Source organism: Hippocampus guttulatus, chromosome 5 (assembly GCF_054856545.1).
Source record: "Hippocampus guttulatus isolate MCC_2025c chromosome 5, RoL_Hgut_1.0, whole genome shotgun sequence".
Classification (NCBI taxonomy): Eukaryota; Metazoa; Chordata; class Actinopteri; order Syngnathiformes; family Syngnathidae; genus Hippocampus; species Hippocampus guttulatus.
The window spans coordinates 11,403,703-11,429,719 of record NC_141265.1 but is presented as its reverse complement, the minus strand read 5'-3'; the positions used below and the strand labels follow the sequence as shown (position 1 = coordinate 11,429,719).

At 40.0% G+C, this 26,017-nt stretch overlaps 1 protein-coding gene across 2 annotated transcripts in view; it reads left to right on the top strand.

Moving 5' to 3' along the window:
• The window catches only part of pcsk5b (proprotein convertase subtilisin/kexin type 5b), an 82,244-nt gene that overhangs the window by 7,160 nt on the left and 49,067 nt on the right, over nucleotides 1–26,017 (top strand). For both annotated transcript variants that reach the window (XM_086110927.1, XM_086110926.1), the window contains exons 2-8: nucleotides 7,110–7,214; nucleotides 12,775–12,930; nucleotides 14,259–14,402; nucleotides 17,273–17,349; nucleotides 20,407–20,495; nucleotides 21,136–21,308; nucleotides 25,008–25,220. In XM_086110927.1, the coding sequence (XP_085967053.1) occupies nucleotides 7,110–7,214; nucleotides 12,775–12,930; nucleotides 14,259–14,402; nucleotides 17,273–17,349; nucleotides 20,407–20,495; nucleotides 21,136–21,308; nucleotides 25,008–25,220 (957 nt within the window). The remainder of the gene's footprint in view (nucleotides 1–7,109; nucleotides 7,215–12,774; nucleotides 12,931–14,258; nucleotides 14,403–17,272; nucleotides 17,350–20,406; nucleotides 20,496–21,135; nucleotides 21,309–25,007; nucleotides 25,221–26,017) is intronic.

Below are 26,017 nucleotides of genomic sequence, written 5' to 3'. Positions count from 1 at the left end.
TGAGTTGATTTTTGTGCAAATGTGTTTTTGCACTTCAAGTTGGTTTACTGTTGTGCAGTTTAATGCAAGTGAGCCCTTTGCACCGGGGATAAAAAACACAATATAGTTGGGGTTTTTTTTTTGGTTTCCTTCAAAACATTAGTTGTGGAAGAGTAGATCTTTTATATGCATTTGAGCATTAAAATGTATGAAGATATTGTTCTGTACATTGGGTTAAGGAAAAAAGAAGACAGGCACATATTTTGTCTTCATTTAAAATGGCCATTTTGTCATACATCTAGTGAGGAAGTGCAAATTGCAGCTCCCTCCATCATTTAAGTTGCCCATCCCTGGTTTAGCAGCTGGATTGACCGTAAATCAGTCTGTCATGCCTGGAGAGCGAGGCACGAGAATGACCTAATAGAAAGCCACAGGTTGTTGCGTTCAGTCTCAGACGCTACATTAGTGTAGCATCAGAGAGAGCTCACCCAGTATCACACTCATTTCACAACATTACTGTATGGAATGCAGTACAAACATAATAAAACAGAAAAGAAAATATCTGGTTTTATAAAGTGTAATTACTGTAGTTACCGTACTGTAGTACTGTATTCAGTTTAAGCGTCTGGGCGTGGGTTGTAGCCTTTAGTTGCTCCTTGTGAATCTTCTCATTTTGTACTTGTGTGTTTGACCATTTAATCAGTGGTTTAAAGTGCATCGGCGACGGTGGATTTCCTTGCCCACATACAAGGGCATAGCAGGACCTTAATTGCTCCATTTGCTTTTTTTCCATTTCGCTGGAGCAGCAGAGCAGCTGAAATTGACTCATATGTAAAATTTGGGCTCACAACACAAAGCAAAAACAGTCAACTAAGCAACACCTTGTAGCCGAAAACAATCCAAAAAAACTTGTAGATTGGGGGGTGCATTTAAGCCCACGTACCACCAACTGTACACTGAAGTAAAGGTCTCATTTGTATTTACTCCTAAATTTTCTTACATAGTGTGAAATCTGGGTCTGTTTAGTTTGGCACACGACGATCATTCTGTTGTATGAATGGCAACATGTAGGTAAAGAGGCTAATCCATACCATCTGCCATCTAGTTTAGCAACTTTGAGATTATTGTGCAGGTTACAATACGTTTCTGGCATAAGTAGGTGAGCAAAGATATATTATTTGTCATAAATAATTAATTTCCAAATTAATTCAGTGAAACTGGACAATTGCCCCCACAGGGGCTGGGAATGACAGTATTAGAGTACAGACCTCCCAGCGAAGCCAAACAATCCTATTTCACATTGTCATCAAACCTTTTCAGGTGTCCTAAATTTGAAGAATCAATTCAGTTATTTTTATTCACCAATTCTGCAAAAACAACCTTTTTTGGTGGGGGTATCATGCAAAAAAACATTGTTAAAAGTAACCCTCCATGGTGGAAGTAACAAACAAGAGTTGGAAACCGAAAGCACTTTTGGTGGACATACATTAACATATGGAACAAATGAGTAAGCATTCACTTGAACACCATTGCCTTGGTGTAAGTAACCAACTAGAATAGTTTATAACATAACCTTGCGGTGTAGGAAAGGTCATATGCACACAATGTCGACAGTATAGCTGTGACTGGTTGTTCATTTTGAATGGACGCACAGTTGCATGTAAAGGCAGACTCTGGGCTTAAAGCGTCAGCGCACTAGTTCAGGCAAATCCCCGACTTGTTGCTCCAGCTCGGAAAGACTCATTTAAATACACCCAGTGGGAGGTAAGACAAAAGAGAGATCTTTTTATTTTATTTATTTATTTTTTTGCAATTACGGGATTGTGATCAAAGTGACGCATAATCCAGTATCAGCATGCCGACACGTGATTGACTTCCCAGCGGTGATAGTTGCGACATGGTTCCAAGAAAACAAAGAGTCAGGCTTTGCCTCTGTGGCTCAGTTCAAAAGCACTTTGAGAGATAAACAGCTCAAAATGGCTTCATTTTTCAGCGATGATTAGAGAATTTGAATAAGACCTACTGTTAGAATGTTTTTACTTTGGGGATACCAAGTTCATGAAGTGTGCATTAAGTAGAAATTTGACCTTAATCATTTTTATAAAATACAAATCTCATGTTCCAAAGTCAAGCCGCAACTGTCATTAAACCTGTTGCTCAGTGAGATACAGGCTTTAGCATCAAAGCCCCATTTGAACATATCACACGAATTAAATACAGATTTTAATGCCATTGTGACGCAGGACACTAGGAGTGGAACGATTCGATTTGTTTGAACAACGATCCGATTTGTCTCACAATTCATGGTTGCCAATTCAATTCAAGGATGATATCATTCCAAACGATTCAGTGGATTGAAATTGATTCAGTAACTTTTTAGCTGAAAATACCATCAGCTTGACTGTGAAATAAATACCTAGCTACTGAGCTGTTCAGGGAAGTTTCCTAGATTCTTGTTATTTCTTCAATGAAAGCGGGTAAAACAAAAGTATTGTTTGCATCAAACAAGTAAAGAAAATGATCTGGCAAATGCATTCCTAATTTATTTGAATGAAGTGCAAGCAACACCTCTTTAGGTTGAATTAACTGTAGGTTTACCTGTTACTTATTTTTCAAGATCAAGATAACGCAAATACGACATTTGTAAGATAGAAAAAAAAAAGTGCAACCAATTACTCTGCTGGTTAAATGAACAGTGGTGAACAAATTACTGAAAACTCGCCCTGCAGGTAATACACAGGCTCTTGAACCAGTCGTTGAGGATAAGATGTTTTGGGTTTGTGTTGACATCTAGCCTGAAGCACTCTTTTGAGTGAAAGGTGACAGTGCTCATGTGTTGCTCTGAAATTAGTGTGCTCCTCATACACACACATATGATGCGGCATTCATTTGCAGCAAACTTTTTTTTTTTTTTTTTTTAAACCTATGGAGCAATTTTTTTTCTTTTTATGAAATGAATCAACCAAAAAAATGGATTTAAAAAAATTGCAAACAAGTAAATGATTTACAAATAAAAATAATGGACTTAAAAGAAAGGGTTGCCAACAAGGCTATTATTTCCAAACTTTAAAAAAAAGGTATGGTTTTGTTTACAAAAAAATGTTCTCAAGAAGTAGACATTTTCTTTGAATAGTAGAAGTTTTGTTTGCCACTCCTGACTTTTGCTTTGGGAATCAACTTCAGTGAACAATGTTAGGAGCCTTTTCAGTGGTCAGTTTGGAATGATGTGACAACTTCCACCTTCATTGGACATATATGAAGCCATCGACAGCGGGCTACAGTCAACACCGGGATGTTTATTCCTAACTTTTTCGTAGTGACCAGCGATCTTCAGTCGAAGTGATTTCAAACAGAATGACAAAAAAGGTCTCCGTGTAAATCCGACTGTTGACTTTGTGCATACCTCTACCATGTCTGGCTCTGGTGGAGTTGCTTGCAGCATGCCAATCATGCAGAGTTGATTTGGGGTTATATTCTGGATTGTATTGGATAAAATGTACTGGCACTCCTATAAAATTCCCTCAGATTTTTGGACACTTTTTCCTGCGATAAAACTGCCGCGACCTGTTCATGTACATTAAATTAGCATTCAGCCATGATGATATTTTCTACCCCCCGAACGTTTCCTATGTTTCATCCATATTAACAAATGGGATATTGAAAGACAAGCACATTTTTGATTTGTGGTCATTTCAAAACATTACATGAAAATAACCCATTTTTCATTTTAGGATTCATAATTGTATGACAATTGAACGACTGATACAATCGTCATGAACAACTTTTTCCTGTCGTGCATGTTATTTAATACTGCAAAGTAAGTCGAACCGGGCTTATTTCATACATATTTATTTCCCCATCATGATATTACTGGGAGCCAATGTACTGTACATGATTTGAAGCGAGTAAAATCTAATCATTACAACAGCTCTCTCAGTGAGGCATTTAATAATGTGTTATTATGTAACTGGTCAGAACAAAGCACTGGATAAATGACAGATTAAGGGTTGCTTTTAAGATACGAATAACTAAGACAGAAAAGTTAACAATAACCATAGCAATTAACTAATGTTGACCATAGTTCGCTGTCAGCAACTTCGTATTTTTCTCGTGAGGCCAGAAGCTGCCACAGCAGCATTCCAAATTGACCATTGAAAGTTGTTTCACAACCAAAAGTCAGCAGTTGCAAAGAAAACTCCAGAACTTGCAACCAAAATTTCAAAATTTGCAAATAAACCTTCAGAATATGCGAACAAAATGTATAGTTTCATGAGGACATTTTTTTAAATGTAGAACACAAAAGTGCAACTTTTTCAAAAGTTTGGAAATAATATTTTTGTTTGCAAATCTTTTATTTTTTTAATTTCGAATCCATAATTTTTGTTTGCAATTTTTTTGTTTGGAAATACTTTTATAGATATTTTAAATTTGGAATCCAATTTTTTTGTTTGACTCCATAAAAAGAAACAAATTTCTCTCCATAGCGCTGCTGCTGTAGCGGGAACACTGTAGGAAGTGCCTGGACTACATGGCGCCTTTAGGTGGTAAGAAGTGTAAATCGTTGGTGTAGATCATATGTAAGTGAATTTTTTTTGTTAATGTTAACGGCTTCAAACATAGACGGAGGGCTTAGCAGTATGTACATATTTGCCCGCTTTTCTTTTATGTAATGAAATAAATCTAATGAATACAAAAACATGCAAATATTATCCCTTAGCAAAACTAAATTGATTTAAAAAAAAACCTAAGATATAATGTGATTTTCGGCCTATCTTTATGTCTATCTGAAAACTCACAAAATTCATCACACTTCGGTCCCAAATACTGTGAAGAAACACAAACAGTATGATGATTTTATAAATTTCTGTCATTAATATGCAGTATACTTTGATAGCTTCTAAGCTCCTCGTCATGGTTGACGTAATGGGAACTGATTAATTTTCGGTTTTCGAGCGTGCGCTTACCACAGAGATATTAAGATACGAAGATGAGGCTGTATTTGGGATTTTTCTTGTAACTCATGATTTTTTTTTTTCCCGGGGTGATACTGATTATTCGTAGTCAAGGAGGCTGATAACGATAAAGCGATATTCAGAGCACAGATTAATTTGTGCTGAAAAGGAAAAGATTGGCCTCAAAAGTTTTGAATGATACAAAGTCAATACAGTACAATACTTCATTCCAATTTTTATATTCATGAGAACTTTAAGAAAAAAAGTCCCTCCCTATACTTTTCTACCGTAAATATTTTATCAAATTTCGACTTCCACATACTCACCGTTTGCCACCGGCAGATTTGCATATTTGCAGATTTTTTATTCTTTTTTTGGGGGGGTTGTTTCAATATTTTCTCCATAATTTAATATATATACTGTATGTTCATACTTTTGAGGGAAGTTTCACCCCACATTTATCTATTTGTTTGCTTTATTTGTATTTATTCTTGGTGTTTTTTGAAGAATTTTTGCAATTTATATTTTCTTTTTTTCTTTTTCACTATTCACGGGCCGGCCCCGTCCACAGGCACGGCTTCGGGATTTTTCTCTTCTCCCTCGGGGTGTGCATCTCTCCACAAAACATGATTCAATGTGATTTTCCATACATTGGTTGCGATTCCGATTCCATGAAGGTTCGATTTGAAAGTGACATGATTCAATTCGGTTTGACTCAGTGGGATTACGATTCAAGTCAATATGGTACGGCTCAGTTCAAGTGGGTGTGATGCAATTATCTTTTGCTGACATTTTACATACATTTGAATGAACTTGTCAGCACTAAATGTGCCATTTCCTTCAGATATCTATCTCTCCAATAAAAGACGGTTCGATACGTAGCTCAATATATTTCAAAATGGAACGATTTGAGACACCTCTTGAACTACATAACGTGCAGCAGTCAAAACACAAGGCATTGTTTTTTTTCTGTCTTTGTATGGGGCCTTGCTTTTTCCCTTCAGCGCTTCAGCACAATCTGGCCTAGTAGTAGCCACTCCTTTGCCTTGTCGCAATCCCCTCGCTCTACCGTCGTATTCCACGATGGCCCTGCAGAAGTGGTGGGCGGGGGTGAGCAGTAACTCATTTGCATGAGACATTACCACCTTCTCAACCCTCAAATCTCTTTTCTTAGAATCTTACGTTTAATACATTCTTTTTTTCTTCTTTTTTTTTGCCAAACAATTGAAATTCCAAAGATAGTTGCAGCTCTTATTTGATTCAAAGAATTGTGTGTTGAATGAGCTGAAAGATGATCTCATGGACCATGTGGGGCTGGCCATGGATCAGTGACACACCACCGGAGCCTTGGCAGCCATGACACTCTGATCATGTGAGGGATTGTGTGGTCTTTATCAATTATTAAAACTAATCACCTTCTGAACAGCTGGCATCCACTTCATTTCCTCCTACTCGCTATCACTGTGTATATATTATTATTATTATTAATGATGAGCTCAAACATTGTTCAAGGTCTGAGTCTGTTTAGGAAAAGGCTCCAACTGAGTTTTGTAAATAAGCATCGAGATGAAAATAAGGGGGTATATTAACACAGGTAGATAGGTAAACATAATGATTCATGGTGTGTGTGTGTGTGGGGGGGGGGTTAAAACAAAAAATCTGTTGTTTTTAACGTTAAAGACTCACATCCTGTGAGTCTTTATCATCATTATTACTGTTAATGAATAATGCAGTAGGGATAGGATTAAATAAATCAAACATTTTTTAACTAGCTCTGAGGTCATTAGTTGTCACAATTTGCAAGTGTGAAATAATTGGCTCAACAAAACGCAGCTTTGTGTTTTGCAGGATTGTGTTGCATGGAATTGTGATTTCGTTTCAAAAACGATACATCGTTCAGCCTTATTTCATAGAACCTGTCATTCAAATGCGACTTTAAAAAAGTTATTTACCAAGACACTGACTGAAGTACTGTTCATAAACACGAACTCAGTGTCCACAATGTTGTTTGTTTGCGTGTATTTGTGCCTGTGTGTATTTGTATGCGCGTGTCATCATGCACGCCCGCGCGTGTCCATGTTTGTATTCAAAGATTTGATTTGTTACCCCGGGCTCTCAGAAATTCTCTAGGACAGTCTTTTTTTATTTTGTTTTAAGCGATATCTTCTGGTATTACAGATTGGGGATTTGAAAGACCACTACCACTTCTTCCACAGTCGGACCATTAAGAGGTCCACTTTGTCCAGTCGCGGTCGCCACAGTTTCATCTCCATGGAGCCCAAGGTAAGCACATTGTCTTTCTCTGAATGCTCTCAACTACTCTTTTCCAGCGTGTTGTATTGATGCGAATGAGAGTTTTGCCATGGCGGGGGTTGTTGCAAATGTGCCTGTAGTTTACCTCATTTTATTGCGGCAAAACTCTTCGAGCCTGGAAGCTCTGCTACTCTGTCAAATAGTGCCCTCCTTTTAGTCCCAAAGCCTGATTAATCAACAATTGATTAATCCAGTATTTTGTCCACCTCTCATAAAGATCGCATACAAATGTGTAAAGTAACAAAGTCAATATTATTGACTACTTAAGTGAGTTACTGTAGCTCATAATTGGCATGGTGAAACCATTGTAGTATTACCTTGCATGTAAATTCTGCGCTCGTTCAGCGCTTCGTTAATACAACAGCACATTACCAAAGCTTTATTGACTTAATGTCTTATTTCAATTTGCTGAAGTCTCTGTCCATTTCTAGCATGCCAAGTGGTAGTTATCACAATTGGTGCAACGAACAACAGCTTTGTGATCAATTCCTCATGATGCAATCCTTCGTTACCACAGCTTTGTGGCTCATTTCAAGGCATTCTGTTCATTTCCATTGTGCAAGGTTACGGCTGTGAAGGCCGGATTAAGCCAAATAAAGGAAAGGTGGCGTGCCGAAGGGTTAGGCGGGCAATGTCTGGCTAATCTGCTGGATCAGCTAGAGGGCGAGTCTGCCACCCCGCTATGACGTCCCACTCTGTGTGAATGAGTCAGATGAGGTGGAGTGCCGCCGTCAACTTGTTGCAGCGCATATAAAGCGCTGCACCTTGGTTACCATGACAAAGTGCCGCTTTATGGCACAGGCTTTACGCTGACGTCACCTGCCCCTGTCGGGTCAAAGAGCATTTCTGTGTTGATGAGTGTGTTTTTTTTACCCTCATTTAATGACTGTGAGGAATTTATGGTTGGGCTAAGTAACAGAATGTGACAGGCTGTAGGAGTTAAAAAAAACAAAACTTTTACCATGATGGCTACACCCCCCTCCCCCACCATGTTCTTTATGAAAGGTGGCTGAAGTTCATCTTGATACCTACTCAATTTGTGTTGAAAGCAACAGTTGCTCCCCTTGTCATGGCCACACATCCACTGAAATCTGATATATGCATAAAGCGCCAAAAACTTCTCCATTTGACAAAGCACGCTAAAGCACTTCCTTCCAGCGAGGGTAAATAACGGAACCCTATAGAAGGGAATTGGGACAAAGCACCCGTAGGAATTTGATGTCGACGGTGCCTTTTGTTTTACAAAGTATACAAGATGTCTTCAAGAGCTGCCAAAGATGACAGTATCACAGTTTCCGCTTTGTGTTTTAAACACATACTGTATCATACACCTATAAAAAAAAGAGACACGTGCAAAGTATTTAATTTTTGCCTGAAGACACCAGCCATAAAGAAAGCAAAATTATAGCAAGTTCTTGATCAAAGCATCATGTTTTGGGGTTAGGATTTTAGCATTCGGTTGTTATGCTAGTAATCGCTGCATACACAGGAAATATGCAAACCCTTTTTTTCCAGGTTTGGACACATGATGTTGGGCATTTACCAGGTTATCCAAATGCGTGAAGCTGCAATGACTGTATGAACGTAGACTTCACTTTTCCCCCCTTCAGTAGGAAAAGGTACCAACATGGAATGAGTGGTTGACATCAACCTGCAAATTTCCTGGATTCTGAGGTAGTAACAGAGGGTGTGTGCAGGGAGCCGTGACCTGCTGCCCACGACCTTCTCTGTCGATTTATCTTAACGTAGACGTCACCGACTGAAGGCAAAAGAATCGAAGCGGCATATTGCGAGCAGTCAACCAAGGAGCGAAAAAAGATCTTTCATGGATGATCGTTTTTAAGAAACCGGGAAAAAAGACCAGAGTACTTTGTAACATTTTGAAACTTGGAGACAACGGTTCCTTCATCTACGCTCACCAGTCGCTGGTCAAATGCTTCATGTTGGTTCTGCATTTAATTGTGAAGCCAATAAACGTCATAGATTAGCTACCATGGAGACTAATATTGAAATGTTTCCTTTTAAAACTGCAGTCGTTATTCATGCATAGACATCGATACATTAGAGTTCGTACATGAAGACCTTTCCTGGCATACAGTCCATACGTCCACGTGAAAAGGGCTTAAGTTACACAAAGCACTGTTGAACAGCCACCACGAATGTTTTTAGGGCAAATAACCGAAAGTAAGCTTTTTTAAAAAAATATGCGAAATTGTGGGGTCTTAAATGGCTGCATGTTTTAGTTTAATCAAATGCTATTTCATCAAGTTGCAATGTATTTACTGCATTATCAGATTAATTCTTACCAACAGTTTGTGGTCATTACATCTTGGCCGCGCGACCTCCTTTTTTAAAGTCTGTGCACATTCAGGTTTGTGGCTGGTAAAAAACAAACAAACAAACAAACAAAAATCCAATTGGTGATTGTTTTTTGCTGGAGGACATTTGCGTCTCGGAGGGTTTGAGTTGTCAAGACCGAAAGTCATCTAGCACGGTACTACGTGGTTTGCACTTGAATCGTTGCCACCCCACACCTTCAACGCTCTCTTCGTCATAATACAAGCACTGAATGCAAACTACCGGTACTTTAATTTTTAATCAAACCAAATGCGATAATCAAACGTGGAAAGAATGCTCAGAAGGACTCGTGAGCATACGAATAACAGGCAACCTGAAAGATTGTTGTGTGTAAAACGATAAAAACTCCACCACAAAAACAACAGTGGCTCAATTTGTCCTTATTTGCTCGACTCGAATGAACTCTTCCCCACTTCCCCCCTGGTTACTGACCCAGGCGAACCACCTGCAATCGTGTAGTGTGCGCGTGTGCACGTCTGTGCATGTGTGTTATGTTTGGAGGTGGGGGAGGGGGTCTTTTGAGGCAACGCAGACAAGGTAACAAATAAATTAAAGATGACAAAATTGGAGGGAATCGAGCTGACCCAGCGGAAAGCCGTTGCTGGAGTAAAACTAAAACAGAATGAAGCGTCTCCAACGGGCGAGCCAACAAAGGGTTGCTGATACTTGGCTAGGAGCCAAGCATGATGTTGTCTTTGCCTTTGAACATGGCTTGTGATACCGTGTCGTATCCAAATTGCTATACGTGCCGACTCTTATCGAGGGGGAACAAAGCGTGTCATCGCCATACGATACTTTGCGGAAACAGCGGAAGGTTTTTCTCTGCGGCGGATCGCCTTGAAAATGAATTGAACTTTCTTTTTTTGAAAAATGAAAAGCCACTCCCTCTTCTGATCAACAACAGCAACACTGACCATTCTGAAAGGGGGGATTTGCAATTCAAGAAAAACAACTCTTTTTGTCATACTTGTCAAACTGTCTGCTTAACCTGACAATAGAATACAGTGGAGCCTCGATTTAACAAACTAGTTGGGGGAAGGAATTGTCTGTTTGAGCCGATTGTACCACCGACTGCACCTTTTGGGTGGCCTAAAACCACTCAATAAAGTAAAACAGTTATTAAAGCCTCTCAATGCCTGGTACAGAACAAAATTATTGTAAATAAATATAAAAGCACTTGAACCTGTCGCAAAGGTTTTAAGGTTTATCCAGACTTATCTTGTTGGTGCTGGGGGGGAGGATAATGGCATGAATCCGGTCACGCTCATGAGCCATGATGTTTGTGCTTCCTTTTTCTACCTCTGTTCAGATTCGCTGCCATAGATAAGGGCTTTCCAAGAAAACAATTGTTGTAACTGCACCCAAAATCTCATGTTCTCGAGTGTACATGACTAGCACCTGAGGAAAGACCTGTCACCAGAATTACTATATCAACTTATCGCTCGATGATTGAAAAAAAAAAGACAAAGTTTTTTGGGGGATGGGTGTTTGTTTACCTACGTCATAATTAACTCGTGCTGCTCCTTCCCCCTGTTGTCTCTCAACTTGTTCACCGTTGTGGGAGTCGGTACACTTTACGTATGCTTTATCTTTCCAGCATCTGTAATTCCCAATTGAAAGGCAGGCTGGGTAGCTGACCTCTGCCAAATTAAAACTACTGAGAATAGACTTGAGGTGCTGTCAATTTAGTTTGTGGATGTCGCAGTTGACTATGCTGAAAAAGCAATGCCTTCACTGTCTCCCGGAATTATGGCACTAATAGAAATGGAATGTTAATGTATGCAAATTGGAGTAATACACCTGTGGTTTTAAGTAGACAAGCGAATCTTAATCTATTGTGTTTTTGAGGCGGCTACACAGATGTAGCGTAGCAGCATTAGGCTAATAATGACTATTTGAGTGGGTATTTAACGCTTGTTCCCTCCCTGGTGGCCTCGTCTTCATCTTTTCCCGCATAGAAGAGACCTGAACGCCTCTGTAAAGAGCTACCCAATTGAGTTAAGTCACCCTTATTTATGAAATCAATTCTCTTTCTCCAGCTATTTCTTTTCACTCCAGTGGAGACTTTGCGCTTCTTTTCTTGGACTCTCCAGGGACTCGTTCTCCTCAAGCCTCCTCTCCTCCCGCCTTTATCTCATCTCGCCGCCTCCCAACCCTCCTGAGATGCCGGCAAATTGTTTCTGTGCATGAAAGCAGATAATCACGCCGCAGTAATTATGTCAGTGTCGCTCTCGATTCGTATCGACGCGTTGAAAAACGCTCCGGCTTCTTCGGCAAGAAGACAGTTGTGCTCCCTGGAAATGATTCTCTTTGTAGTCTCAAGTTCTGTGCCAGCTTCATCATTAGATGCCATGACATGCGGCATTGTTCCGGGGAGTGAATAAAGATGTGGAAAAATGTTTAAAAAAGAAAGAAAGAAAAACCAGCAACAAAAACATCCCAACAACATCAAGGTTCCTTTTTTGTCTATTGATCTGAGTTGTTTCTACTTATGAACAGGCTTTCCCAAAGGAAATAATGGAAATGAATGTCTGTTGCCATCATTAAAACATTTTGTGCATATTTTAGATTTTAATTAAACTAATTTAAAAAATGTCAAATGGTATCATTTTTCAGTTCTAATTGATTGACCTTTTAAAAATATTTTCTAAATTAAATAAGATGTGTGTATTATATCTAGCTCTATTTTAAACCAATTGGTTAGTTTCACACTTAAAAAAAAATCACTTCACCCCTGGAATGAATTTAAAATTTTAGCACCCGAAATCTGTTTCACTTGGCAACATGAAATTTGGTATATATGTCTATTGTGAGTATACCCATAAAAAAAGTACCTATGCATGAAAAGATTTGGGAAGTCTTTTGGTTTGGAATGACATATTTAGGGTCATTTTATCAATTTCCAAGAGACCTTAGAAAGCAAATTTAGCCTTTAGTTTTTATAATAATAATAATAATAATAATACATTTCATTTATAAGCTTTTTGTGTAATTTTCATCAAATTTGAAACACAAATATTGAGACAGATGGGCGACCCTAAATTGCAAGAAAATAGACCTTTCACTTATCTTGGTTGACAATTTTTCGGTTTGCGAAGAGAGTCACAGAACGAATGAATTTCTTGAACTGAGGTTATATTCAATGACTTTGGATTCTAATGGAATGTGTTAGGTGGAGTGGATCCAGCAGCAGGTGGTGAAGAGGAGGATCAAGCGGGATTACAAGCAGGCTCCGCCCCTCTCTCTGTCCAGCCACACCCACAGCAGCCTAAACTTCCCCAGCAACATCTTCTACAACGACGCCAAGTGGAGCAGTATGTGGTACATTGTGAGTACACCACGGCCCCCCCAAACGTTTTTTTTCCCCTTTGTCAACTATAACGCTAGTTTATAGGTCAAAGTTCAGATGCGGTTGTTGGTTTCTGATTAGTGCTGGGTCAGAGGAGCTGAGGGATCTGTTTGTTTTTTTTGTGAATGGAAGACGAGTAAAGCCGTAGTGTAATGACCGTCGAACACCATTCGCTCCAGGACGGTGGTGGACGTCCCCACAAACATATTGTATACAACATACAAAAAATATTAGGACTTTTTTGGGGGGGGGGGTGAAGCACACAAATATTAGGAAGAAAAAAACAATAAGCACTATGCTGTAGTCTTTTCTGCTTTAAATGAGTCACCTTAGGTCGACACAACAGAGATTTGAGCTGCTTATCACAAGTTGTTTGCACACCCCTTCAGATCATTACTCTTTCTCGGCTGTTAGTAGTCCTCAGCTCTGTCAATGGTTAATGTTGTGTAGATAAATGCTAATACTTTGACCATCGCTTTAAATTTTTTTCTGGCTTTTGAACAGAACTCCCCGAACTGAATTGTGTGGGGGGTAAAAACCATCTATACACATTTTGATGCTATAAAATGGGTGGTTTAATGGTTGGACTTTTTCGGTTCATTCAAAAATATTTTTATGTTAGCATACTGTGTGTGTTACAATAAAAACTCCAAAATATACCTCACATAAAAGTTCTCTGTGTACCTTACTTGAGCATTTAGCTTTTTATTTGGCTTTTTTTGTCACATACTGAAAGGAGCGGCCTCAACATGAAGCGGAGTGACATTCTCACTAGGGCTTGGTGATTATGGGTAGAAATTGTGATCATGGTTGATATTGAATTCTCGATTAATAAAAATGTATATTCATTGTTCCAAAAGTTTTATTTTTTTCAACTGCCAAAACTTAACTACCCAATACTACTATTAAAGCCGTACGCTCATTCAGCCCAGCACATTATTTTAACACTTTATTCTTGAACTTTCTTTCTTTTTGTCAAGTACAAAATGACCGTGTAAATATGTCAAATTCAAGCTTCTTGCATTTTCACTCGTTTACACTCACAACTTTGCTACATTGCATCTCTGTGCACATTCAAACCATGAAAAAGCATCTCCCTCCTATGTCGTTATCGTGTTTATTTTTTCTGACATAGTTCTATTTTTATTTTAACAAGTGTTGGGACTTTCTTGGCTAAACTGGGACCTTGGGAATCATGTTTTGTGCAGTATTATGTGAAAATGTGTGTTTTATATTTATATTTGGATTTTATTTGTATCCTTGACCATTAACACGCAATCATCTTTGATGTATTTTGGCTGCTACAGCACTGCAATGATGATGTGCACAACTGCCAGTCGGACATGAACATCATGGGAGCATGGAAGCGGGGCTATACAGGCAAAGGTGTGGTGGTGACCATCCTGGACGACGGCATCGAGCGCAACCACCCAGACCTCGCTCAGAACTACGTGAGTGTGTATGTATGCTATTTTGTGTGTGTGTGTTTGTACGGACAGTTATTGCACAAAGTCCCCTTTTGCATCAACCCCTTCAGAAGAATAGACATATCCCCTTTTCCATGAGGAAAAGCCAGGCAGTAACTAGCGTTCTCAGTGCGTAGATGCATATCATTGCGGTTATGTACTTCAGGTAGTTCCCGGTTTGAACTCTTTTGCGAACCGAAACAGCATCAACTACCAACGTGTGAAACAGTCTCCTAATGAACTTAAGAACCATTTTTCCTCCTTTATTTATTATTTTTTTTTTTTGTGAAATGTACTTGTTCCTCAACATATGAGTAAGGTTCTGAGCTCCTGATGTCATCTGACCACACCCGTAAAAGGCACACATCAAAACACAAATACTACTCTGCGTGTATTTGCGTGCGTGTACGTATTTCTACATACAGGAGTGTGTGTATGTCTAAGAGACAGAACTTCCATTAACTGCGGTTCATAAAATGAGTTTATTTCTGTACATTCTCTGATGTTTTATGTTTATAATTGACACCAATATCAATGAATTTGGGACATTGTTGAAAAAGTATATAAAAACAGAATACAATAATTTCCAAATCCGTTTCAATCTATACTGACTTGAATACACTACAAAGGTATTGAATGTTCAAACTAATGTTTTTTTTTGTTTTTGTTTTTTTACAAATATTCTCTCATTTTGGATTTGATGCCTGTAACATGTTCCAAAAACGCTGGGAAAGGGGCAACTAAAGTCTGGGGAAAGTTGAGAGATGCTGGAGAACCCCCCCCCCCCCCCCCCCTCCACCCTCCCAAAAAAACAACAAAACACCTGTTTGGAGCATGCCGCATGTGACCAGGTTAATTGGAAACAGATCAGTCTCATGATTGGGTATAAAAGGAGCAACTCCGAAAAAGGATTTCATCTCCGATGGTCCATAATGACATAACAAAAGTCAGAGAATCTGGAAAAATCTCTGCTTGTAAGCGGCAAAGCTGAAAACCACATTTGTCTCTGACCTTGGACGCCTCAGGCGGCGGCGCATTGAATTATGTAAAGAAAGTTAAAGATAACTAAACAGCGGTGACCCTGGACTGTTGAACACTGAAGCTGTACGTCAAGTAAGAATAGCAAAGTATTCCATCTACAAAGTTTCAACAATTAGTGTACTCAGTTCCCAAATGCTTATTGAGTGTTTTTAAAAGGAAAGGTGATGTAAAACAACAGTTAAGATGGCGCAATGTGTTTGCGGCATCAAATTGTGTGAATATTTGGGATGAAAAAAGTTCCTTAATTTGAACATTAAATATCTTGTCTTTGTTGTGTATTCAATTGACCAAAGGTCAAAAAACCAAATAATTTCATTCAGTTTTTAATCTATGTTTCACACAACGTCCCAACTTCATTGGAATTGTCATTGGAAATTACCTGCAGAGGCTTTTGTAAAACTTGAACTCTTGCCAACTGTGTGCGTGTCTTTGTGTCTGTCTTTATGCATGTGTGCATGCGTGCCTTTGTTCCGTTTACCTCGAAATCCTAATTCAATTTGTAACAATGTATCTTTGCAAGCAATTGTTTTTGCTGATGGTAGACATTCAAATGACAAAAGGAATAGATTTCTTTTGGGAGAATTATATGAGAATGGCTCTTGCCAAGGTGCAGCTCAGCATTCCTGAATGTATGTGGGGAAGGCAACATAGATTTGAAATAAGTATTCATTGAGTTAGGTTTTTTTATTTTTGAGTGAAATTCATATTTTGCTTTTTTTATTTTTTGAACACAATGATTTTGTGTGCAACTGATGCGTGGTTCATCATGTGCACTGATATAATGGACCTTTGTTTTGAAATTGGAAAAAGGCATTTTGTTTTTCCAACACCGAAGGGTTCGATGAATGCCACTGTGCCAAACAAAACAGCAACACCAAAGTGCAGTATGGAAACTGCTATAGTGTCTTACAACATTTATGTGTACCATGCACAATAGTAAAGATAAAGATTTAATATGTTATGTATAGTATGACAGAATCCTTAATTTATTGGAGAACATGAAGACAAATTATGGATGTTGCACTTCCTCAAAAAACATTTTACATTTTTTGTAGAAGCTACTCTTTGCAGTGTGCATGTTTTTTTTGTTTAAATGTAAATAAATTCAAAGAAAAACAATCGATAATTTCCAAGAAAAAAATATATAACTGTTGTGCTTTTCCTCCAAAAATATGTCTAAGGTATTTATTATTTAGTTAGTTGGTATACTCTACATTATTTAGTTTATTTGAACATTGTGTTTTCGATGTCATTAATTGTATTGTTGGACCTTGGTCCCCAACTGTACCGAATAGGAACCAACTCCTACCTTGAAACCATAACACCCAACACCTCCCCATTTTTTTCTCCAATGGATAAAATTAACATGGTCAGATTGCTTTATTTTGAATTACAGTAAGTGCCGTCTTACATTACATTCCTCATACTTGTGGGTGTGCAGGTATGTGGCGTTTGCCTCCTCGTGTGCGTCTGTGGTTACGCTGTACGTGCATGTTGAGGTATGCTTAATACACGCGCATACACAATCACACCGAGAGGCTCAATTGGAAGTTGTTGGCCCGAGGCTGCAGGTGAGGCGAAAATGATTCATACTCCTGTTTATGAATTTGTTAGGCTAAGCTTTAGTTTGATGCCAACAAAAAGCCGCCTTTTTCGATGACGGCACACGTGCAAATCATTGTTGGAGGCGCAGCTTTTTCCTCTTCTCCTGTTTTTGTCCTTGTTCTTGTTCTCATTGTTCTTCTTCTCCTTCTGTCCATTTACGTTTTTTCATTTTTTCCTCCTCCTTCTAACCACTGTGTCTCCTTCTCCAGGACCACCAAGCCAGTTTTGACGTGAACGGCAATGACCTGGATCCCATGCCACGCTATGATGCAACCAACGAGAACAAGTAAAGGAAAAAAAAAACCCTTTCAATCCCAAATTTAAATCAATATATATTCTGTATTCCACTCATATAGTGTCACTTGTATATTGCTCATTTGCAGCGAGTGCAAGGAGTCTAATGTGGGCTATCTCAATGATAAATAGACACCTCCCTTACTTAGAATAGACCAAGCCCTGCTGCAAATAGTGAAAAACTGTGAGTAATTGACATGCACCAGACCCCCACCCCCCGTACTGGGTTATACGGGCCTATATACAGTAAATGCTCAACTTCTCAAGAATAACACCCCCCACAACCCCCGCCCCCCCAAAAAAATCAAGCCAAAATAAAGAGTGAGTATTACACATGCATGAAATTATGAAAATTCTCCACATTGTAGACTATTACCGGTATCTAGTGGTTTACTTTCATTCCAATATGATGTGTAATGTCTAATGTTACAAGCTGTTATATAAAAATGTGATTGTCACTGCTCAGTGCTCACAGAGAATCATGATGGCGGCGTGATTTGTCCCGAAGTCGGTCATATAAATATAGCTTTTGTGATACTAGTCCCGGAATTTTATGACACACATTATACTACTTTCCTATTTAGAGAGGGCTTTGGTGCCATCCTGTGGCATCCTACGTCATTACACAAACTGCATAAAAATTGAAATGTTCGATTATTTCAAAGGTTTTAAAACTGAATGTGGCCTGAAATTAGGTGGTCGCCTACAAATTTTATATGCAGGTAAATACCGTACATGTTTTTAGCTAACCAGTTGCCGGAGAACGTGGGAACTAACTCAGCAGTCTACATCTCTACTGTTTGTGTGTGCGTGCGTGTGAAGAGACATGCGGCACACAGATGCCACTTTAATTAGCCTGGTTTCATTTTGTGTCTGTGGTGTTTAATGTGCCTAGACAAAATAACTTTGTCTGTGGCTTTACTGTAGTTTCCGCAAGTGAAGGTTTTTTTTTCCCCCTCTTTTACGAGCTCGAGACACTGTAAGATGACACAGCACGGCATAAGAGCGACGTAGCCTGCTGCGATAGGAGTGTGCCTCTTGTTCCACTGACTGCAAATCTATGGCAGCCCCAAACGCCATTCTGGCCTCAGCCATCGAAACAAGTGAGACGCAGATGTGCGGAAAATGGAAAATACGAGCAAAGTACAAAGAGCGAAACGATGGCCAGACTGAAGATTTTATGGATTAGTAAAGTGCAATGAAGTGAGGGAAGACGACTGAAGCCAGTTTGGCTCATTAAGCACCGCCAAGGGGACTGCTAGTGATTTAAATTTGTTACAAAAATGCTAAACTTTCATTCAAAATAGGCCTCGTGTTCATTTTTCCCTATGCGGACATCAGTGAGTCAACGCGTGACTGCCAGCATGATCAAAGCGACGTCTGCTCGGCAAGCGTCATCGTCGCTCGGGTGCAGCATCACGTCTTCCATCCCAGATGCTCAAATGGGAAAAATCAGTGCAGACATGTGGGAAACTTTAATTATTGAGGCCACACATGTATAAAGCAATGCCTCAAAGGTGAAACACATTCTGTTTCAGGATGCTGGTTCACCACTGACACAATTTATTCAGTTCCAGTTCGAGTTGTGGCTTGATTGATTTTTGGCTTTGTGTTTGGGGGAATGGGCAAGCTTCATAAACGCTGCCACTCGAGTGAAGTGAAAAAAATCGAGCAATTACTGAAAGATAATGTAGTGCTGATGCACGTGGTCAAGTAGAGCTGCAATCGCTGATGCACTTTATTCATTGAAAAAGACAAACATCCATACCCACAAACACAAAAGAACATGCAAAAAGTTGTTGTAGGCCACAAAACTCATACCCAGGTGCTCACTTTACTCCTGATGTCACTTATGAAGCCACATCCCTTCAAGGCACACCTCTAACACATGAATACTAAAGTATCTGCAGTAAATACATTTTACAAAACTTGTTTCTGTCCTTACATTCCTTTTTATTATGTTTTTGTACAATACAATGCTATTTTTATTGATTGAAAACAAGTAATCCTGGTTAGTGTGTGCGTGTGCGCGTGTGTGTGTGTGTGTGTGTAACAGTGAGCTGGAGCTCACCGCCGAGTGTGCATTCTGGTTGTCATCTTCTTGCCGGCAAGTGTATGCAAAACGATGGGCTGGATCTACTCAGCGAGTGCGTGCCTCACAGTAGGCTGCATCTCGCTCGCGAGTGTGTGGATTCCGGCCAGCTTTTGGCCATCTCCTCCTCTGCATTGCTCAGAAGGCGTTCTGTTCAATGATAACTTCCAGTCGTTCTCGGAAGTACACTACAGATGTTTTATTCATCAAGTGACAGTGTATCACTTTTTTCTTGACTACCTCTGGTGATGTACCTTCACAATAAGATCATTGGGAAGTTTAAATATTACAGCAGCCATAGCTTTCTGTCTCTAAGTGCACCATCAAAAAGGCTTGTCAGCGTAGGTGTGACATTGGGACACAGCTGGCTAGCCAGCAGGAAACTGCTCTGGTTGTAGAGTAAGCCATTTTAAACTAAAAAGAAAAACTTTCATAGGTCGAGGCGCAAGTTTGGTTTGGATGCAGATGTTCTCTGCAGAAGGCGTGTGTGCGTGTGTGTGTGGGTGTGATAGGGTGTAAATGGGATTTCTCTTGTATTGCTCATTTCTACCTTCAAGGTACTCAAAGCACTTGAGTCTTCATTCAACTACTGATGATGCAGCATCAGGAGCAACTGGGGGTGGAGCATCTTGTTCAGTGAAACTTCAACATTGTCACAGGGGCTCAAAATGGACCACAGAATCTTCGCGTTGGGCGATGAGCACTCTGCCACTTGAGCCATGCTACTGTGTGTCTCTGTATCTTGGAAGTAGCGTTTTTATTTGTTTTTAAGGTTGTTGTCCATTGTCACTGCAACATTGACCGGTGGTATGTTACTCTACCGTGTACCTGTGTGTTTTTGTGTTGACATGTTAGCGTGTATATAGTATTGCAGTTGTATATACACAGTTGGCCTCATGTGACTCGCCGTGTGTGCCATGTGTTAAATGGTGTAATAACTTGTGGTCTCTTCCCCAGACATGGGACACGGTGTGCAGGAGAAGTGGCTGCGTCAGCAAACAACTCGCACTGCGTTGTCGGAATTGCCTACAATGCCAGAATAGGAGGTGGGCCTAATAGGGTTTCATATATTTGAATCTCATATTTGCGTTATTCAGCAGAGAGATGTCCACAATTTTGAAGAAGATATTTTACACCACGGTTGTAGTGAGCAAAATGAGCACGTTATCATAAAAAGGTTGTGTCAGTAATTACTGAAACTATTTATTTCAGTAGTAATTATTTCCTAACCTTGAATTTTCAAGTAAGTCCCAAGTTATTGTGGCAAATCTCAAGCAATTCAAGCAGAGTCCTGACTACATTTCAAGGAAGTCGAGTCAGTTCCTCACTTGGGTAAAGCAGGTCATAAGTCAACTCATACAGTCCTGCTGAGTCACATATGTATACTATATACCGTACATAAATGTATCTTTAGCTATATAGTGTATATGTTTGTAGTCACAAGCATTTGTTTGGGTTTGTTTGTTTGCTTTCCTGGTGTCAAATAAAATTGGATCTGTAGCTAACCCGACATATGGAGAATTACGTTATATTGTACACATTATCCATGACATAAAAATTAAGCCACCCCAAATTTATGTAACACATTTACATAGTACAGTACTTAACTAACGTAATGCACTGTCTGAAAATGTTACTGTGGTTTATCGATAATCATCCCTCGCGGTGTGTTGTTCTCTGCGTCAGGTGTGCGCATGCTGGATGGGGACGTGACGGACATGGTGGAGGCCAAGTCACTGAGCTTGCAGCCGCAGCATATTGACATCTACAGTGCCAGCTGGGGGCCCGATGATGATGGCAAGACGGTCGATGGACCCGCAGCTCTGGCCAGGCAGGCCTTTGAGAATGGCATCCGCATGGTGAGGAAATGTTTTTGCAACACCAAATAATGAAAAATATGAAAAGTGCAGCAGTATTAGAAATATGTATTGAATATCTGGGAAAAATGTGCTAACATAAGAAAAAAAATCGAATACGGTGGTAGTTTGACTTTGGGTATAATAAGTGTATTGAGTTGTACTGTACATCCTGTGGTAGTCGAAGGTTGGATGTGTGCCTTTTAAGAGCTGGGGCCTTGTCTCTGACATTAGTAGGTAGAGCTACTTGGGCACATTGTCTGGTGTGGGTTGAGTCTGACAGCAGCTCCTTGCAAGTGTTCTCAGTTTCTTTTTTTTTGTGTGTTTGACTCGTTCAATAAACAGACAAAGAAGATGTATGTATTGCATGTGCTCAAGAATGTTAACATAATATGCATAAATCTGTGGAAACGCAAGAGAGATTCACGCAGCGCTTCTTGAACGACTGAGTCCGGTGTTAATGCTGTTAGCCACAACTCCTCACATGCCGGTTTAGTGCCGCAAGTGCATTATCTGGAAAAAGACCTAATGTTCCCCCTGCTCACAGCCATGAGGGACTGGTAGACATGTCTCCTCCTTGCTCAACTTTCTTTCCCAGCATGACATCCCAGTCTCTTCTTCCTCAGCTCACAGGGAATGTCAGGTCACACTCCAGGAGCCGTTGTAGTGTTAGCAAGGAGTGCTAACAGCTGATCCTGACTGTAAACAAAAGAACCATGGCTCATGCTTCACGCTAGTACAGATTAAGATTAAGATTAAGATATCCTTTGTGCATCCATGTTTAAAAAGTAGAAGAAGCACACTGAGATTCTGAAATACAAACAAAGGCACGAAGTAAAAAAAAAAAAAAGAGAGAGAAGCCCAAAGTACGCTGCAGTTGCTGAAACATGTTGCCGCTCTCATAGCACTTGTGATCAAAGATTATTATTATTAAGATTATCATGATTAGTCTGCTGGTTACATGCTTTGTGTTGCCACGTTGGTTAGCAACAGTTAAAATGGGCTTGGCAGTTAACTTTTTAATGTTTCTACCTCAACAGTAGCACTTTGTAAGATCTCAAAATCTCAATTTCCCCGGTAATCAAAATTTCAATATGGGTTGGCGCTACTTCTCTCTATGGTGCTCCTTGACAGACAAACGGCACGGGGGAAAAAATCGAGGAAAAATGCCTAACAATGTAAAACGGCTATGTGTATTGCTGGATCTTGGATCACTTGAGTTAGAGTTGAAAAGAGAATTTCAAATGAAACATGGAGACGATGTTGAATATGGTTTGCGTAATAAATAATGCAAAACAGATGCAAAAGCTTGTCATTAAGAGTCATCTATTATTCACAGGGAAATTAAGGAAAATGTTGAAGATTGCCTGAAGTGTTAACACAAGTGGGGAGAAATCATTAGTAAAGTATTTCTTGCCAAATCCTGCAAAGAAACGTTAAAGGGGCCATATTCTGTGGTTGGGAGTTTAAATCTGGGCGGTGGCCTTCTTCTGTGGAGTTTGCATGTTCTCCCCGTTCTCACATGGGTTTTCTCCAGATACTCTGGTTTCCTCCAACTTTCCAATCACATGTGTGTTAGGTTTGTTTAACACTCTAAATTGTACTTAAGCGTGAAGGTTAGTGGGAATGCTTCTTTGTCCATACCATCATGTTCCCAAACATTGGTTAGCCTCGAGAAGATGGATGGATGGGTGGGTTGATACAAAGTTCAGTATTAGCGGAATGCCCACCTCTGGTATTTGCATTTGACAATGTGTCTGCTGCATGCATCACATGCATGGATCAACTCCACTAATTAACAAGTGGAATTTTGTGTCTCGGTGACAAAGTGCTTTATCCATGTGTGAAAATACAATCCTCGTGTTTATTGTCTTTCTGGGGGTTCACTTTTAGCACACTTGGGCAAGGCTTAAAAAAATACCATAAAAATTGTGCTTTGATTCTTGGCATATTTCATGAGGAAGACATCTTGGGACTGTTTTAAGTGATGACAAATGCATGCTGTCTCCTCTTAATGTAGCAATGCTTGCACATCTCAATGTCTTGGCATATCCAAGAAATAATGTAAGCAGCACAGATGGCAAGTACACATTCTCTGTATCCATCCATCCATTTTCTAATCCACTAATCCTCACAAGGGTCGCGGGCATGCTCGAGCCGATCCCAGCTGTTTTTGGGCAGTAGGCGGGGTGCACCCTGAAATGGTTGCTAGCCAATGACAGGGCCCCCCTAGACAAACAACGATCCGCACTCACAGTCACACCTAGGGACAATTTGGAGTGTTCCATTAACCTGCCATGCATGTTTTTGGAATGTGTGAGGAAACCGGAGTACCCGGAAAACCCCCACACAGGCATGGGGAGAACATGCAAACTCCACACAGGAAACCCGGAGCCACAATCGAACCTTTTACCTATGCACTGTGAGGTGGATGTGCTAAGCATTTGACCCACCGTGCTGCCCGGATAATCGATAGTTAAGTAAAAGTACAAGTACTTGTGCAAATAAAAACTGGTAAAGGTAAAAGTACTCATTCAACTCCATTACTTAAATCAAAGTAAAAAAGTACACTGTCTGAAATGTATTGAAGTACAAAGTACCTGTATACATACATACGCACACACAAACGCACGTACACACATGTGTGTACGACGTGTATGTATGTATATTACCAAACTGGCTAGCATTGGCTGAGGCTTTTATGCTTTCGAAATCAGTTCCTGAAGCTTTGCTCATGTTCGATTATTTTGAATGCCAGAAGCTCTCGATTTTTAAGATGCAATTCTTCTTGGCACAGACACAACATCAAACAATTCTCTTAAATCAGGCCACAGATGGGGAACACTCTGTTGCGACTTTGTTGTTGGTTTATGGTGCTTGATGTTTCCCCTGTGCGTGTTTTTTTCCACCTCATAGGACCTTGTTTAATCAAGATCCCAAATGTGGTTGACTTTATATTCTCAATGTACGTATTTCTTGTTGTGTCATGTCCAAAAGTAAAAGGCCAATTTTGACAAAGTAAGGAGTACCGTGTTTTTAAATGTAGGGTGTGAAAATAAAGTTGTCAGAAAAAATAAACACTTTCGTACAAATGACTGAAAGGTACTGCAACCAGACATGTATTTGCTATTTCCCTCAACTGATTCTCAGAGACTCTTTTTTTTTTTGTCTCATAAAAAAATAAAAAATTGAACATTATTTGAACAGCATTTCTTCCAGAGGTGACTCAATAATATATTTTGAGTATTACAGCTGAATTATTTGTTAAACCTACAGGACGTCTTGCCAGCGAAAGTTGCAGACCCCATGAAAAATGCATCCCGCTAACAACAAGCAATTCAAAAACAATCTACATTGTTGCCCCCCCCCTTCCAAACCTCACCGGAGAGTTCTGATCTTTCACTTTCAAAAGTCTTAGTAAGACACAGATACCACAAACCGCTCCCCGGGGCCTTAAATAGACCCCTGCTCCAGTGTGTCCTACTAACAGTGTCTGTTCTGTCCACGACTGTAATGAGAGGAATGCAGAGATCAAATTTCATGTTTGTGTGTATGTATATGACAAATGAAGATGATTCTTCTTTTTCTTGATCACTATTGAGCCACGCAGCCAGTAACTTCCCTCTGAGCAGCTCTAAAAGAATCCCTAAAAAGTGAATGATGAGTAAGCAAGCTTTGTTTTTTTTAATCACCCATTCCTAGGGGAGGAAGGGCCGGGGCTCGATCTTCGTGTGGGCCTCAGGCAACGGCGGCCGAAGCCGCGACCACTGTTCCTGCGATGGCTACACCAACTCTATCTACACCATCTCCATCTCCAGCACGGCTGAGAGCGGGCGCAAGCCCTGGTACCTGGAGGAGTGCTCATCCACGCTCACCACCACCTACAGCAGTGGCGAGAACTACGACCGGAAAATTGTAAGCTCGAACCTTGGGCTGGAGGGGTAATGAGGGGCTTTGAAGTCCACCTACTCAGATTTGGTTGTTCACCAAATCAACCAGTGACCATTCAGAGAAAAAAGTGGTCTCTGAATGGTTACAAATGACTGTGGTGAGTCGGGCCCAAATTTCTGAGTTTTAGGCATAGGTATCAGATTAGGACCTTGGAATGGAATGGGATGTTGACCCATGAATTTTGAACCAGAAATAAATGTATCTTCCAATTAACAAATCTATCGGACTTGTTTTAGTTCACCTAAGTGGATTGAATTTTTTTTTCCCCCAAATGGTTGAAGGTTGAACTCCCTGAATTGTAGCTCAAAGCTTTAGTCGGAAAAGCTTTGGACCAAAAGGTATTTTTTACTCCACTTGGCTTGACCCACTTCCACCTCATCGTAACTACGGTCCACAGGGATGAAAAATGCAAGTTAGTCTGGCACAGTCCCGCTACATTCCTCGCACTGATGCTACAAGCGGACACACACAGTAACCTGGTTGCTTTATACAAATGAGCCATTTTTGCGTGTCACTCTAATCTACTCGAAAGACATTCTGTGCTGCAGCACATTTTTAGTGCTTGTGTGTTTGTGTTGGGATAATCCCTCCAAGTTTTCAGTTCGGCAAAGGTCCTTTGATCAGGGCTCAGACGAGGGGCTTGCCAAACTTTCTCTTGGCTTGCAGCCTGCCTTGCTCTAGAAGTCCATATGATTTTGCCAAAGCAGACCATAATCCAACTACAATGAACCCTCGCTTTTCATGGAGGTTAAGGACCAAGA